This window comes from Loxodonta africana, chromosome 3 (genome assembly GCF_030014295.1).
Source record: "Loxodonta africana isolate mLoxAfr1 chromosome 3, mLoxAfr1.hap2, whole genome shotgun sequence".
In the NCBI taxonomy this organism is placed as follows: domain Eukaryota; kingdom Metazoa; phylum Chordata; class Mammalia; order Proboscidea; family Elephantidae; genus Loxodonta; species Loxodonta africana.
In genome coordinates, this window is record NC_087344.1 from 208570002 (window position 1) to 208587009 (window position 17008).

The 17008-nt window shown below is 39.4% G+C and overlaps 1 protein-coding gene across 3 annotated transcripts in view; it reads right to left on the reverse strand.

Annotated features, from left to right (window-relative positions):
• The window catches only part of LOC100674450 (flavin-containing monooxygenase 3), a 33224-nt gene extending 17624 nt beyond the window's left edge, over positions 1 to 15600 (reverse strand). For 2 of the 3 annotated variants that reach the window (XM_023554257.1, XM_003414878.3), the window contains exons 1-2: positions 15469 to 15600; positions 2330 to 2518 (exon numbers count right to left, since the gene is read on the reverse strand). In XM_023554257.1, the coding sequence (XP_023410025.1) occupies positions 2330 to 2518; positions 15469 to 15600 (321 nt within the window). The remainder of the gene's footprint in view (positions 1 to 2329; positions 2519 to 15468) is intronic. The other variant, XM_010594965.2, reaches the window with a different exon arrangement.
• Between the last annotated feature and the right edge of the window lie 1408 nt (positions 15601 to 17008).

Genomic DNA, 17008 nt, shown 5'->3' on the forward strand with positions numbered 1-17008 from the left:
GTTTGTTAATGAGTCTTCCACCAATCCTGATTCCTTGTTCTTCTTTTTATAGTCCCGTTTCTTGAATTATTTGCTCAGCATACAAATTGAATAAGTATGGTGAAAGGATACAACCCTGACGCACATCTTTCCTGATTTTAAACCACAGAGTATCCCCTTGTTCTGTTCAAATGACTGCCTCTTGGTCTATGTACAGGCTCCTTATGAGCACAATTAAGTGTTCTAGAATTCCCGTTCTTCGCAATGTTATCCATAATGTGTTATGATCCACACAGTCGAAGGCCTTTGCATGGTTAATAAAACGTAGATAAATATCTTTCTGGTAGTCACTGCTTTCAGCTAGGGTCCATCTGACATCAGCAGTGATATCCCTTTTTCCATGCCCTCTTCCAAATCTGGCTTACATATGCAAGAGTGTATGTATGCATCAATACAACACCATCGTTACTTATGAAATATATAATAAAATGAGCACTTACGCACCCATAAAAACTTGCATATGTATCATTTATTTAGAATAATTCCGGGGTTATTTATTTATTTATGCTATTGTTATTGGCGCCTTTTTATGGGTTATGGCTTCTCTCTGTTGCCGGCTTACAGAAATGCAACTGACTTTTATCTGCTGAGCTTCTAGACGGCCGCTGGGCTAAACTGTTCTGTCGTCGCTGTTACCCTAATAACCTGTCTGTAGATTCTCTCGCGTTTCCTATGTGCATGATCATGTCTGTGCACAATATTTGTTTTTTCTTTCAAGTTGTTCCTTTTACTTCAATTTCTTAAGACTATTGAAAAGAAGCAGTGATAATGGGCATCCTTATCTTGTTCTGAACTTAAAAAGGAAACCTTTTAATACTGACTTTTTAGGACAGCACTGTCTAGTAAAAATGCAGTACGGGCAAAACAAATAATTTCAAATTTTCTGGTAGCCACATTTAATAAAATGAAAAAAATGTGTAATTTAGCCCAATATGTATGTCCAATATACTCTGTCCTATAGGGTCGCCATGAGTTGGAATCGACTCGATGGCACTGGGTTTTATATATGAAATATTATCATTTCAATATGTTATTAATACAAAAATTATTAAGATATTTTCCTTTTTTTTTTAATGCTGACTTTGAAATCGAGTGTGTAGTTTGCACTTACACGGCATCTCAGTTACTGCGGCTAATGGCTGCCACACTGAACGCTAGAATGATGTTTGTGTATGTTTTGGTGGGTCACGAAAATTCACTTCTAGTCTTAGTTTATTGAAAGCTTTTTCTCCTCTTTGCTCTCCCCCTCCCCTCCCTTTGTCTCCTCTCCTTTTGCTTTAGTTGGATTCATGATTTAAAGGATTTTTGTGTCTATTTTCTTGAAGGAGATTGGTCTCTAATTTTCCTATTTCATATTATCCTTGTCTACTTTTGATATCGAAATTGTAATATCATAGAGTGAGTTTCTGGAAGAATTTATAGAATAATAAAATGATCTCTGCCTTACATATTTGGAAATACTCACCTATGGAACTATCTGTTTATTCTCTTTACGGTAAGATGTTTGTCTGAGCCACAAGAACTACAAATCATCAAGAAACTTTTTACGCTTCTATTTCTTTTTGAGTGAGTTTTAGTAAGGGTTTTCTTGAAAGAGTTTTTTAATGTGACCAATTAAAGGAAAAGTATTTGGCAAGTTTTTTTTTAATTTTATTTCGTTTTTATCTATTTTGTCTACGTTTTCATCCCTAATATTATGCATTTGTGCCTTCACTCTTTCTTTCCACCGTAAACTGCCAGCTATTTTTCTATTGTTGATTTTACTGGACTTTTCAAATAATTAACTCTCAAGTTTGTTAATTTCTTTTATTAATTACTTTTTCTTTATCATCGCCTTCATTTTACATTCTTGGGACTCATGCTGCTTTTCTTTTCCTAATTTCTTACACTTCATTACCTCTTAAATTTCTAAACTTCTCTCATTTTTTAATATGAGCATTGTTTATAATTTTCACAAACATATAGTTTTATCTGCTTCCCACAAATTTTGTTACATAGAATCTAAATTATTCAGTTCTAAATATTTTTAAATTTACATTACAGTTTCTTCTTTGATCCGTAAGTTATTTAGGCAAAAAGTTTTAATTTTCCAATTCATGGGTATTTTACATTTATTTCTTTGTTATTGATTTCTAATTTAATAGCATTGTCGTCTAAGAACTCTATGTGGTCACATTGTTAAAAAAAAAAAAAAAAGAAAGAAATGCCGAAAAGAAAAAATGAGAATCCAGTAATGAACATGGATGTCCTCGCTGTTATGCCGAGGGCTGATTTATTGCTAACAACTTACCTTGAACTGTATGTATTTCAGAAGGTTCTTTTCTTTGGCATATGCAGTGAGGTACTCCAGGAGCTTGCTGTGGTGCATGAAGCTGGGGAAGTCATCAGGATATGGGAAGTCTGCAAAACACGTCATCTCTTTGGAAGAGTTGGTGAAGACCGACCGGTAAATGCTGGCCCTACCTTCCTCTCCATGGTCCTGTAATGTATAGTTATAAATGGAAGAGAGTTTGTAAGTGAGAATACTTAAGGTCAGGGCAAGTTCCAAATAATTATCACTTATTTTGAATCTGCCTTTACCCACAAGTAAATTCAGTAAGGTGAGGCATAAATAAGCTTTACTTCAAATATTGATGCTAATCACAAAAGCTTATCAAGGAAATTAGGATGCAGGAGAATATGCCTTTCTTAACATATTTGTTTTTTCTTAGAAAATGAATTTCACTCTATCCTTTTATCCTTTTGGGCCTATGTAATTACAGTTATTACTTTTTTCTTCAAACCACTAAATATGGTGATGGATATTTTCCAAAGTTCAACCTTGCATGGTTTGTATGTGTCAACTCAGAGGGGACAGAGGACAGTAGCAGGATCTGCGTTTGAATTTGACCAGCTTATCTTTCCTGGACCACATAAGTCCCCTTTCTCCAAAAGCTCAGATGCAGTCTTAGAAAGGGCCAGAGAACAAGGCGAGGAATCTGAAAGACTGAGCATGGATGAAAAGACACCTGGAGATTAAGCTGTGCCACCTCAGGGAACTTCCACTTTTCTCGTCTCGGAAGACTTTTATCCTTCTCCCCACGTAAATCTGGGTGTTTGATTAGACATGACAGAGTGACCTGAGTACCTAGTAGTCTAGTATGTACTTCAGTGTTTATAAATACAGAATTGCAAGATATCAAGAACTCACAAGGAGAAAATGGGAGAGACTATCCTAGGACAGTGTGAGGGTGTCAGGGTGGTCTGATTTGCTTCACTCAACTACCTCATGATTGTTGCTTCAACATATAACATAAGGCACATGGCAGGCAAAATTCTAAGGATGACTCCTGATAATGCTCACCCTTGTATAAAAATGATTAACAAAATGTGTTTTTACTCTTTCTGAAGGTCATAAATATTTCCTTGGTTTTATTGATTGTTACCTTAAAAATGATTTGATGGACTCATTTGCTAATAAATGACTTTAGCCAAACCACTTAACATATACTGTTGTTGCTGTTGTTAGTTGTCGTTGAGTCAATTCTGACTCATGGTGACCCATGTGTGCAGAGTAGAACTGCTCGATAGGGTTTTCAAGGTTGTGACCCTTCAGAAGCAGATCGCCAGGACGGTCTCCTGAGGCGCCACCAGGTGGGTTCGAACCTCCAGCCTTCTGGCTAGTAGTTGAGCGCTTTATCATTTGTGCCACATTACATTCATATATTTTTTCTTCTTCAATGCAATTTTAGTTCTTCTTCTGCTATAAAATTCTTCATATGTAGTAGACAAAGGATAACTTTAGATGCTCTCACTAGTGAAATGAGTGGTGTTCAATACACCTGGACTGAATAAAATACATTAAAGAGGCTCCCAGGCCTTACATGAATCCACCCATCCATTGCCATCGAGTAGATTCTGAATCATAGCGACGCTTACATGAACAGACAGTGAGAATCAAGTTAGCTCTTTGCCTTGAGGTTGGCACCTAAGGCTTTGTTCCTAATTGGTCCTATTCTAAACATTGATTTAGAATATTTTGGTTACTAAATTTAACTGCAAGATTAGGTGGATTCTGCCTGCAGAGTATTTATTACCTAGAAGGACAGAGAGCTTAGTCTTTGTTGTACATGCGGAATGTTGTTGCTGTTAGGTGCCCTTGAGTTGGTTCCAATTCATAGCCACCCCATGTACAACATAACGAAACACTGCCCAGTTCTGTGCCATCCTCACAATCGTTGTTATGCTTTAGCCCATGGTTGCAGCCACTGTGTCAATCCATCTCATTGAGGGTCTTCCTCTTTTTCACTTACCCTCTACTTTACCAAGCAAGAGGCTTTCTCCAGGGATTAATCCCTCTTGATAACTTGTCCAAAGTGTGTGATACATAGTCTCCCCATCCTTTGGTTGTGCTTCTTCCAGGACAGATTTTGTTAATTCGTTTGGCAGTCCATGGTATATTCAATATTTTTCACTGCCACCACAATTCACAGGCATCAATTCGTCTTCCGTCTTCCTTATTCATCTTCCAGCTTTTGCATGCATATGAGGCTATTGGAAATATCATGGGTTGGGTCAGGCACACCTTATTCTTCAAGGCGACATCTTTGCTTTTCAACACTTTAAGGAGGTCTTTTGCAGCAGATTTGCTCAATGCAATGTGTCTTTTGATTTCGTGACTGCTGCTTCCATGGGTGTTGATTGTGGATCCAAGTATAATGAAACCCTTGAGAACTTCAATCTTTTCTCCATTTATCATGATGTTACTTATTGCTCCAGTTGTGAGGATTTTCGTTTTCTTTATGTTGAGGTGCAATGCATACCGAAGACTGTGATCTTTCATCTTCGTCAGTCAGTACTTCAAGTCCTCTTCATTTTCAGCAAGCAAAGTTGTGTCATCTGCATAAGTCAGGTTGTTAATGAGTTTTCCTCCAATCCTGACACCCTGTTCTCCTTCATACAGTCCAGCATCTCAGATTATTTGCTATGGTGAAAGAATACAACCCTGACACACACCTTTCCTGACTTTAAACCACACAATATCCCCTTGTTCTGTTCGAATAACTGCCTCTTGATCTATGTGCAGGTTCCTCATGAGCACGATTAAGTGTTCTGGAGTTCCCATTCTTCCCGATGTTATCCATAATCTGTTACGATCCACACAGTCAAATGCCTTTGCATAGTCAATAAAACACAGGTAAACATCTTTCTGGTGTTCTCTGATTTCAGCCAGGATCCATCTGACATCAGCAATGATATCCCTTGTTCCACTTTTTCTTCTGAATCCAGCTTGAACTTCTGGCAGTTCCCTGTTGATACACTGCTGCAGCTGCTTTTGAATGATCTTCAGTGAACTTTCACTTGCATTTGATATTAATGATATTGTTTGATAATTTCCACATTCAGTTGGATCACCTTTCTAGGGAATAGGCATAAATATGGGTCTCTTGCAGCCAGTTGGCCAGGTAGTTGCCTTCCAGATTTCTTGGCATAGTTGAGTGAGCACCTCCAGTGCTGCATCTGTTTGTTGAAACGTCTCAACTGATATTCTGTCGAGCCTTGTTTCTCACCAATGCCTTCAGTGCAGATTGGACTTCTTCCTTCATTACCATAGGTTTCTGATCTTATGTTACCCCCTGAAATGGTTGAACATTGACCAATTCTTTTTGGTGTAGTGACTCTGTGTATTCCTTCTATCTTCTTCTGATGCTTCCTGTGTCATTTAATATTTTCTCCGTAGAATCCTTCAATATCACAACTCAAAGCTTGAATTATTCCTTCAGTTCTTGCAGCTTAAGAAATGCCAAACATGTTCTTTCGTTTTGGTTTTCTATCTCCAGATCTTTGCACATGTCATTATAATACTTTACTTTGTCTTGGTTGAGCTGCCCTTTGAAATATTCTGACTTCATCATTTCTTCTTTTTGCTTTAGCTACTTAGGTTCAAGAGCAAGCTTCAGAGTCTCTTCTGATAGCCATGTTGGTCTTTTCTTTCTTTTCTGTCTTTTTAATGACCTCTTGCTTTTTTCATGTACTCTGTCCTTGATGGCGTAGTGGTTAAGTGCTATGGCTGCTAACCAAAGGGTCAGCAGTTACAATTCGCCAGGCGCTCCTTGGAAACTCTATGGGGCAGTTCTACTCTGTCCTATAGGGTCTCTATGAGTCGGAATCGACTCGACGGCCCTGGGACTGGGTATGTCCTTGATAATCATTCCACAACTCGCCTGGTCTTTGGTCATTAGTGTTCAACATGTCAAATCCATTCCTGAGGTGGTCTCTACATTCAGGTGGGTTATGCTGCAGTTTGTACTTTGGCTCTCGTGGACTTGTTCTAATTTTCTTCAGCTTCAACTTGAACTTAGATAGAAACGATTGATGGTCTATTCTGCAGTCAGCCCCTGGCCTTGTTCTGACTCATGATATAGAGATTTTCCCTCATCTCTTTCCACCAAAAAAACCAAAACCAACTGCCGCCAAGTCGATTCCGACTCACAGAGACCCTGTAGGACAGAGTAGAACTGCACCATAGAGTTTCCAAGGAGCGCCTGGCGGATTTAAACTGCTGACCTCTTGGTTAGCAGCGGTAGCACTTAAACACTACGCCACCAGGGCTTCCTTTCTTTCCATAGATGTAATCAGTTTGATTTCTGTGTATTCCATCTGGCGAGGTCCACGTGTATAGTCGCCATTTATGTTGGTGAAAAAAAGATATTTGCAATGAAGAAGTCATTGGTCTTGCAAAATTCTATCATGCAATCACGGGCATAGTTTTTATCACTGAGGCTGTGTTTTCCAAACACCTATTCTTTGTTTTCAACTTTTGCATTCCAATGACCTGTAATTATCAATGCATCCTGATTGTATGTTTGATCAATTTCAGACTTCACAAGTTGGTAAAAATTTTCAGTATCTTCATCTTTTGCCTTAGTGGTTGGTGTGTAAATTTGAATAACATTCATATTAACTGGTCTTCTTTGTAGGTGTGTGGATATTATCTTATCACTGACAGCCTTGTATTTCAGGATAGATCCTGAAATGTTCTTTAGGACGATAAATGCAACGCCATTCCTCTTCTAGGTGTCTTTCCTGGAATAGTAGACCATATGATTGTTCAATTAAAAATGGCCAGTGCCAGTCCATTTCAGCTCACTAATGTGTAGGATATTATTGGTGACCCTGCTGATACTTGAATACCAGCGGCCTAGCTTCTGGCATCACAGCAACATGCAAGCCCCCACAGTACAACAAACTGACAGACGTGTGGGGGGACATACAGGATAGTTGACATAAACTATCTTGTATTGCTTACTGATAAATATTTGCTTAATTAGTGTCTTTATATGTGGCAGATTTTGGTTTGAAACTGGTTTCCATTATAAGTTGTTAATAATGCTGTGGAAGGATAATTAAGCTTCTCCCATCTCTAACTAATAGACTTCTCTAACCTACCAGGAAGAACCAGACTGGCTAGGTCAGTTTGCAATGACTTCTAACACAAAAGTGGGTGCAATGAAAGAATGGTGAAGCTGGATGTGTGTTGGGAGGGAAAGAGACCAAGATAAAAACAGGATTTAAATAATCCTGTGATTTTTTAAAAAACTTCTGACTAAAATATACACATGACTTGGTATTTCATCACTATGAAATTTCCAAAGGCTTAAGTTTCCTCATTAGAAAAAAGATAAATTGTTCACATGTAATTTCCAGGGAGGTAACACTAAATCAGTGAGGCTTGCTTGGGACTTTTAGGATGAAATGATATTACATAAGGTGTTGTGTTACCACCAAATTCAAACCACTTTTGCCTTTTAGTTTTGTTTTAGAAAAAGTTTTCTTTCAGCAAAAAAGAGGAAAATATGTAAAGTTCGAAGGTAGTGGAAAGATTTTCTGTAAATTTCCTTGCATATCAGTTTGTTACCCTAACATTCTCAAAGAGATAAGGTTCATTCTAATTGCTTCCAAAGCCCAGAGATGGAGAAAATCAACTCCTTTGATATATGCTCTTTTTGCACAGAAATCCTGGATTGGGGTAAACAATTATTTGGGCTGTGTCTTTGGATTTATCTTTATCTTGTATCCTCACCTCACATTTTTCTATATCTGGAGTTTATTTCTATTCTAAAAGAAAATTTTAGATAGAAATGGTAACCTAATAAGATTTTGTAAACAAGAAGCATGCCAGAAGTATTGATTGCCCATTTATTGTATCAAACGACTAAAATCTAGTTAACTCTTCGGTTTGTTTTAGCCTAATGTGTTCTGTCAGGGTTCTCCCAGGCATATTAGATGGACAGTGGTTATACTATAAAACCAAAAAACAAACACGTTGCCGTCGAGTTGATTCCGACTCATAGCGGCCCTATAGGACAGAGAAGAACTGCCCCTATGTAGTTTCCAAGGAGCGCCCAGTGGATTTGAACTGCCAACCCTTAGGTTAGCAGCCGTAGCACTTAACCACTATGCCACGAGGGTTTCCAATACAAACTTTAATACCCCTTCCCACCCAGACAGTGTATGCTTTTAGATTGTCATTGTATCGTTAATATTTAAAAGGTTATTAGAAATTAGTAAGGAGAAAGTCACATGATTTTAAAAACGCAATTTACAAAAGAATAAATGCAAATGCTTAAGAAAAAAATTTGAAAGATACACAACTTCAAAGAAATGTGAGTTCACAAAATGATACACTGCTTATTGACACTTATTTTAAGAAGTTATAATACCAAATTTTTCAAAGAGATATGGGCAAACTTTTATATTGAAATAAGAATATAAATTAGGATAATCTTTCTGGGATACTACTTTGGCAATTGCAAAAACTTGATTATAATCTCAGTGGTTAATAATAAGGATGACGGAATAAAATTAGTAGAGTGAAGTCTACACATCAACAAATATTGTGTTTTCATGTCCCCAAAGAATATTTGAAGGTACAAGAAATGCTTCTGACATTTTTAGGTAAAAATAAGAGGCTACAAAATTGTATTTTGTAGGAAATCTATTTGTGTACATTTAATAAAAAGAGTGCTTGTTGTTGTCGTGCTCTGAAATCTGTTCGGCGTCATAGCGACAGCCAAGTCTCCACCGACAGATGGTGGCGGCTGTTCATTCCTAAGGGGCACTGGCTGGAATTTGAACCCAAGTGGTCCAGCCTGGAAGGCGGAGATCTCTGCCAGTGAACTACCGCTGCCCTCATATAAAATGTTAGCAGCGGCTAATTTTAGTTAGTGGGAAGAGCTGATATTTAAAATATTTAGTAATCAGTTTCACTGCAGTGAAATACTGCTTTTTTAAAACAAGTCACTTAAACTTGTCTCAATTTGTCCCTGTTCAGCTTTATAAAACAATTTACTGTTTTTTTTTCTGATTACCATATTTTTACACAAATAACGTGTTCCTTCTATGTTTGTTTCCTGGGCGCGCCCTCCCTCCCCCAGTAAGGCATCCTCACAAGTGCCAACTATTCCAGTTCTTTTCCACATGTTGCTGTAAAAAAAATTAGCACAACACGCTTACGAAAATACCTCATGGCGGGGGGGGGGGGAAGGGGGGGCGGGGGGCACAGCCGGCAAACAAATGCCAAAAGAGTGCATTATTTGCCTAAAAATATGACATACAAGTAATACAGATTCGCTGTAAAAAATTGGAACACACAGATGAGAAGAAAATATAAATCACTCATAATTCTCTTCAGAGATAACTTCTCCATTAGCATTTTAGTTATACTCTCCCAGGCTTTTCTCTATCCGTATGTATGAGCTTTTCTTACAAAATGAACACAGTACTATGTGTATGTAGTATTTTGTAAGTTTATCCTCCACTTAATATATCAGAAATGTCTTTCCATACCAGTAAATCTGTCCCCAAAACAATACTGTTTGATTACTTAACGTGTTTGCATATAATCGTCTATGCTGTGGCTGTTGCACAGGCTTTAAGTCTTGAGACATGGTAGGTACCAGTCAAGCTGCGGCAAAAAGATCAGAGGCTGAGATGAACACGGCTAGCTATTCTGATAACAGAAAACGGATTCAATAGTAAAAAGTATACCTGAAGGAGATGTGAAAAGAGTTTGTAATGGACATTTGTCCCTTTAGGCCACCCAGCCTTCATAAGCTCTTTCTTAAGCCGTATTCCAAATTTCTTTCAGGGAATAACTTTTCTCCCCACCCCAGCTTGGTGTATGTTGGTTAAATGATAAGTCCAGGCCTGCTCTTCTACTAGGGAAGCAGAGAGAGCTTCATTTTTCCGCTATTTATTCCGCTATATGGGAAACACTGGCAAATACGAGACTTAAATAGCAAGTCAGGCTCTCTCTTGAGAAACTTGGAATTTTGAAGGGAATGAAGCAAAGATGGGCAAAATGGTTATCATTTCTTCATTCTTCTGGTGCTCTCTGGGGAGAACACTGACTGGTTCTTGTTAATGAAACATTCTGGAGTAGCCTTATTCCTCTCTGTTCCTGTGGCTATCTCAGGACCTTTCAATTAATTTTTAAAATTTCTCAGCTATGCCTTAGTCAATTTCTGTGGCTCATGAGCAAAAAACCTAAATGCTAAAGTAGCTAGTTTATTTTACATATATGTATATATATCTATACACACACACACATATTTGTTGTTGTTAGTTGCTGTCAAGTCAGATTCGGCTCCTGGCAACCTTATTGTAAAAATGGCATGGGGCAGCATCTGACCTCCTCTAACTTCACAAGAGGAAAGGAGAATCAAGATAAACAGCTCGAGGCTGAATCCTATGAGGGAGAGATCAGATATGCCTTCTCTCTTCACCATTTTACCAAGTCTGTCACCAACTGTCACTGACATGGCACTCTCCAGTTCATTGTAGTGGTTGAGGAGCTCTTGGGATAGAGTTCTTCCATTAGGATAGCCTCTTCTCAGCTGTACTCACAGGCATGCTTCTCTCTGGCCCCTCAGCCTCTGCCCTGATCAGGCAAATGTTACAAAGCTCTTTTAGCTCTGCTGCTAAGTGCCCCAAGGTACCCCATTCCACCCTTAAGCCTTGGCCCGAAGGCACTCAGCTCTAGCTCCAGAGGTCAGCAAACCTGGCTCCACTAAATGCCCAGAGGTGTTCTACTCTGCCAGCAAGCATCCTGCTCAAAGGCACTCAGCTATCTTGCTCCATGGGCTGGGAAGCCCATCACGCTGGCTCCTGCCAGTCTCTCCTGCCATTTCTCTGCCACTGTTTCTTGACATCTTTGTTAGACATACTCCATTCCTGGCTCTCCTTCCTTGGCGTGGGTGAGAGCCTTGCTTTCCCGCTTCTGGGATGGCTCATTTAAAGCCCAGCAGAATGGCAGACCTGACCAACCCACTTGTTAGGGCTCCACGTACCTTATTAGAGTGGTCCCACCCAGTCACTTGAAAGCCACACAAAAGTGATCCATCACACTGCACTTATGTTGCCTGGTCCTGCACCATCTTTAAGATCATTGCTATGTTTGAGTTCATTGTCGTGGCTATCGTGTCAGTCCATCTCACTGAGTGTTTTTTTTTTCATTTTTGTCAGCCCTCTACCAAACACAATGTCCTTTTTTAGCAATTGGTCTTTCTTGTTGGAAACCGTTGTGGCTTAGTGGTTAAGTGCTACGGCTGCTAACCGTAGAGGTCAGCAGTTCAAATCCGCCAGACGCTCCTTGGAAACTCTATGGGGCAGTTCCACTCTGTTCTATAGGGTCTCTATGAGTCGGAATCGACTTGATGGCAGTGGGTTTGGTTTTTTTTGGAGGATATGTCCAAAATAAGCGAGTTAAAGTCTTGTCATCTTTGCTTCTAAGGAGCATTCTGGTTGTATTTCTTCTAAGACTGATTTGTTTTTTCTTTAGGAAGTCCACAATATATTCGATATTCTTCCCTAACACTGCAACTAGAATATGTCAATTTTTCTGTCTTCCTTTGTTCACCATACAATTTTTGCCTGGATACAAAGAGATTGAAAAGACCGTGACTTAGGTTAGATGCACCTTAATTATCAAATTGACATCTTTGCTTTTTAAAACTTTAAAGAATTCTCTTGCAGAAGTTTTGCCCGGTGCAGTAAGTTGTATACATATGTATACAAACACACACATTTCCTCACATTCATAGGTTGTTCAAAAAAGTTTTCACGTAAAAAAAATAGCTTGCTGGGCTAAGTGGGTTGATGAAAGGAGCAAGGCCACACAGAATGTGTCACATTTTCCAAATTTTGTGTTATTCTTTTTTAAGTTGAAAATTAGGGTGAAGTAAAAAGGGTCTTTTATAATACATAAAGTGAGTAGAACAATGTCTGACATATACTGTAAGTTCCGTGTAAGGGTTTACTAGATAAAATAAATATATCTCCAAACTATAACTTCAAATACAGCCATTTAATGGCTGTACGAAACTAAATGACTGATCTGTTTCTTGAAGGCACTTCACTTGGGGAGGTAGGGGAGAGATAGGGGAAACTTCCACTTTATAGTGGAAGAAACGGCTGAAGAGGCAAGGGCCATGGAATAATATGGGACTAGAACTGGCTTTGACTTTTCTTCCTAATTTTAAATTCTTGGCATTATTCAGCACTGTTAATGAGAAATTTTGATGGGACAGAATCTTCCCAAGATTCATATCTTGGGAGCCTCCCTCTCACCTCTGTAGAAAACATGAGGGAGAAGGCTTGTAAGCAGCCACTTTGTGACAGGACAAAGTGCAAGGCACAATGGTTGCGAAGCTACTATTTGGCCAAAAGTTACCATACCCTTAAGAAAAGAAAACAGTTACCAAATTTTTAAAAATATCATTACATAAGGTATCAATAAAACTCCAAAAGTCACGTCAAAGAAAAACATTTCCTTCCTTAAATGGTTTTTCCTATGATGAAAGATCAAACTGCAGATTTCTAGGGATAATTGCTAGTTCATAATTGAGGGGACTGAGCACTAGAAATTTCTAATTAGGGATCATATAATTCTAAGTTGTCAGTGCCCCCAGGATATGAATTTTTAATATAATACTGAAATATTACAATTACGTCAAAAGCCAATGTAACGGGCCTGTTTGACAAGTGATTAAATGGTAGATGAGTTGCAATGTTCTCCTTGCAAAAATGGGATCTTGAAATAGGACATGAGTTTCCTGAGGCTCACCTGGTTTGTTGTCCCTGCTAGGGACACTTGCTGGGTGGGGAGATGAAGGAATCTGTTGCTTTGGGTGGGATTAGGAAGCTTGCCAGAGATAGAAATCAACATCAGGTGAGAAGATATGTTACAGGGCAGGCAGATATATACTTTAGAAAAAATGAGGGGAAATGAACAAAGGGTTGTATACTCAGAAGAAGGAGACTCTATTCATTAACCCCAGGGTGAATTCTAGAGAGAATTTACTGATTTATTATTTGGGGGCTCCTGAGAAAAAAAGACATTAGACTAGACTTGTGACCCCATCAGCAAGTACCTTATTTTCCCAGTGACAGAAGAAGGTGAGCGAAGCACATTGCCCGGCTTTAGACCAAGGTTAGAAGTAAGAGCTAGAAGGGGAGGGAAGTGCTCTAGGAAACAGGGAGCCCGGGGGTGGTGCAAACAGCTAACTTACTTCTCTGTTAACCAAAAGGATGGACGTTGGAATCCACCCAGAGGCACCTCGGAAGCGAGTCCTGGCCATCTACTTCTGCAAAACCAGTCATTGAAAACCCCGTGGAGCACAGTTCTACTCTGACACAGATGGGGACTCAGTGGCGACTGATTTTTTATGGAAAACAGTTACAAAAGTCTGCTCTATCTATACCCTTACTGTTTCTCACACTTGACTAGTGTTTAGGTCCCTCTGAAAGAAAAAAAATTGAGAGAATGTGCAACACTGACTTTAGAAAGTAATGAAAATACAGAATTAATATAATTTTGTCATATAATCTCAGAACATGAACTTTCCTATGACTCAGTGGTATTTGAGAGACACTGCAGCTCATGACCTCATTTGCACTCTGTGACTCCTCTCACAGTAAAGTAGTTAGAAAACGCTAAAAAAGCAATTGTAGCCATGGTTACTAATGACCACAAACTTGGTGACTTAAAACAACAGAAATCGATTCTCTCACAGTTCTGGAAGCCAGGAGTCAGGAAATCGGTATCATTGGTGACATCAAGGAGTCAGCAAGGCCGTGCTCCCTCTGGAGGCTCTAGGGAAGAACCCACTCCTCATCTCTTCTAGCTTGTGGGGCTGCTGGCATTCCATGGCTTTTTTGGTGTCCAGTGGCTACCTGTATGCCTTGGCTTATTCAAGTCCTGCAGCAAAGCATCTTCAAATCTCTCTTGTTGCTGAGGTCATCACATTGCCTTCTCCCATCTGTCTCTATGACAAATCTCCTTCTGCCTCCCTCTCATAAGGATGCATATTACAGCATTCTGGGCTCACCTGGATAACCCAGCATAATCTTTTCATTTCAAGATCCTTAATGTAATCACATCTGCAAAGACCCTTTTTCCTTATTAGGTCATCTTTACAGGTTCTAGGGACTACGACCTGATATCTTTAGGTAGCCCTTATTGAGCCTACTACAGCCCTTTCTCTGGCCCCCAAAGATTCATGTACGTTCCACATGCAAAATGCATCCACCTCATCCCAACATTCCCAAATATCTCGACCAATTACAGCAACAGTTCCAGTTCAAAATTTTATTTATTCGGGTACGTTATATAATTTTGCATTTAAAGGGGGAAACAGTGGCTTAAAAAGGATTATTGATCTTTCTAAATTTACATATATAAAAATAGGAGTATCAGAAGAAGAAAAATAAGAAGTTGGGGTAGGCTCAGCCAGGCAGTGGTCCTAACATTGAGGACACTGATGGGGTTAGGGGCACAAAGTGGCCCCAACACCTGCTGACATGGTTGTCAGACAACATAGGAAGTGATAGCGTGGGTACGTACGTACATGTCTACTGATATGGCCCTTATTATAAATGCTTTGAAACAAAGGGGATTGAAGAACTTCAAATCAAATCAGCTTGTCCTCATTTTGGTGCCTCTTGTAGCTGTCTAATCAATTGTGTGGTGTTCAAAAGACTGAAGTCAGTCCCTGAGACCTTAAAACCTGTGATGTGAATCACCTGGTGGGCACTTGGTAATCTCCACAGAAGAATGGGAAGAGTCATTGTGTTTTAAATGAGTGAACCATGTAATTCTAACCAATATTCGATCACTGATTTTATCTCCAAGTAGGTCACTTATTTATGATTTATCAGGGGTGAACTCTGTACACAAGCAGAGATCTTCAAAGCTAGCCATCGTCTACTTTACTTCTGACTTGGAAGTAGCTTACCTTCCAATCTGCTCCTAACATTGTGCTTCTTGGATTCCAAACCCAAGGGAGATTATAAATGCCATGGCAGTTAGTTGGGCAGCCTTGCCGGAGTAGCGCGATCTTGCACACATTCTACCGCCTTCCCTTTCTATTGCAGAGATGTCCCACTCACCGAGAATTTCCACAGACCCCCCACATCGTCGCTCTTTTCAAAGCAGGTGGGCTTCAGCCCCTCTTCCAGACAGCTCCTGATGGAGGCCAGGCCACTGACCCCAGCTCCAATGATGGCTACTCTCTTGCCCATGGTCTCCTGTGAAAAGGCCCAGAGGGAATTTCTAGCAACAGTGTTATATAGATAAAATATGAAACTTAATTTTTGGGCATGAGTCTTTGGCTTAGAAAGAAACTTTATTTTTGAACCAAGTAAGTAACTTTGAACCAAAATGTTAATTTTGAACAGACTAGAACTCATTTCAGTCATCTGACTAAATTTTGCATTTCTGTCTAATTTCTGAAAAGAATGTTTTCATCCAAAAAGAAGCTCGATGTTTTTTTAGTCAACTCTTCAAAATTAAGAAATTGATGATCCAGCATATGTCTTCATCTTTTTTGCCTCTGGCATTTTGTCATTTACTTTATGCCAATAAGAATGAGCAAGAGAAAGAAAAGGAGATTCACAATATACATAAGCTACAGCTTTCAGCTTAACTGAGGCATACCAGTAGTATGTATACACGTATATGGATTGACACAGTGGCTGCAACAATGGGCTCAAACATAGCAAAGATTGTGAGGATGGTGCAGGACTGGGCAGTGTTTACGCTCTATGTATCTGTATATCTATCTGTCTGTCTGTCTGTCTATCTATCTACCTACCAATCTGTCATCTATCGATTCATTCTTTCTATTGTGACATAGATTTAGTGAGAGAAGAGGCTGAAATGAGTGCTAAAATGAAATGTATTTCAGCATGCCTGTTTGTCACTTCCTGTGTGTTCTTCCCCTAATAATGTTTTTCCCCTTCTCAGTTAATAAGAAACGTTAAGCACCTTTACCTAAAAAACAACTCCTTCCCGCTAGCTGCTTCCCCAACCTCCATCTTCTCCTAAGAAAATTATGTTTCCTAATCTTCTCTATTCCTGACAGTATCTTTATGCCCTTATTATTGCTTCTATAATTTTTTAAAGTTCTCTTAAGGTAAAAACATATAGCTATGCAGTGAAATGGACTTGGATTACAAGAATTATGTTCTGCAATCCCAGGAAAAACAAATCTATTTGAATTACATGCCATTCTCCTTCCAGCCATATTTTCTATAAAACTACAGCATGCTCCTACTCCCTTCACCAACCCTACCCTCCTCCCTCTCAGCCTTTTACAGTATCATTTTCTCCCCTCTGCTACCTTATCTTTGTCTTCTTTTCTTCTGTATGCCTGACTCCTGTCCGAGGTGTTTGGGCAGTTTGGAAGAGAAATGCTTTACCTGACCCCACACTCTGTGTGGGGAAGTGTTCGAAGATGGGAGGAGCTGCTCTTAAAGAGGTCCTCATTACCTGGTCCTGTAGCAAGTGAGCTGGCCAACAACTCCCTGTGAGGGGCAGGCTCTGGGCCAGCCTCTGGCTGCCTGGTCAAGGTTTTGCCTGTAGTCACTGTAAACACAACATACCAGTTACACTCCTGGCCACTTGGCTCAGGAAAGAGACAGGTTCTCC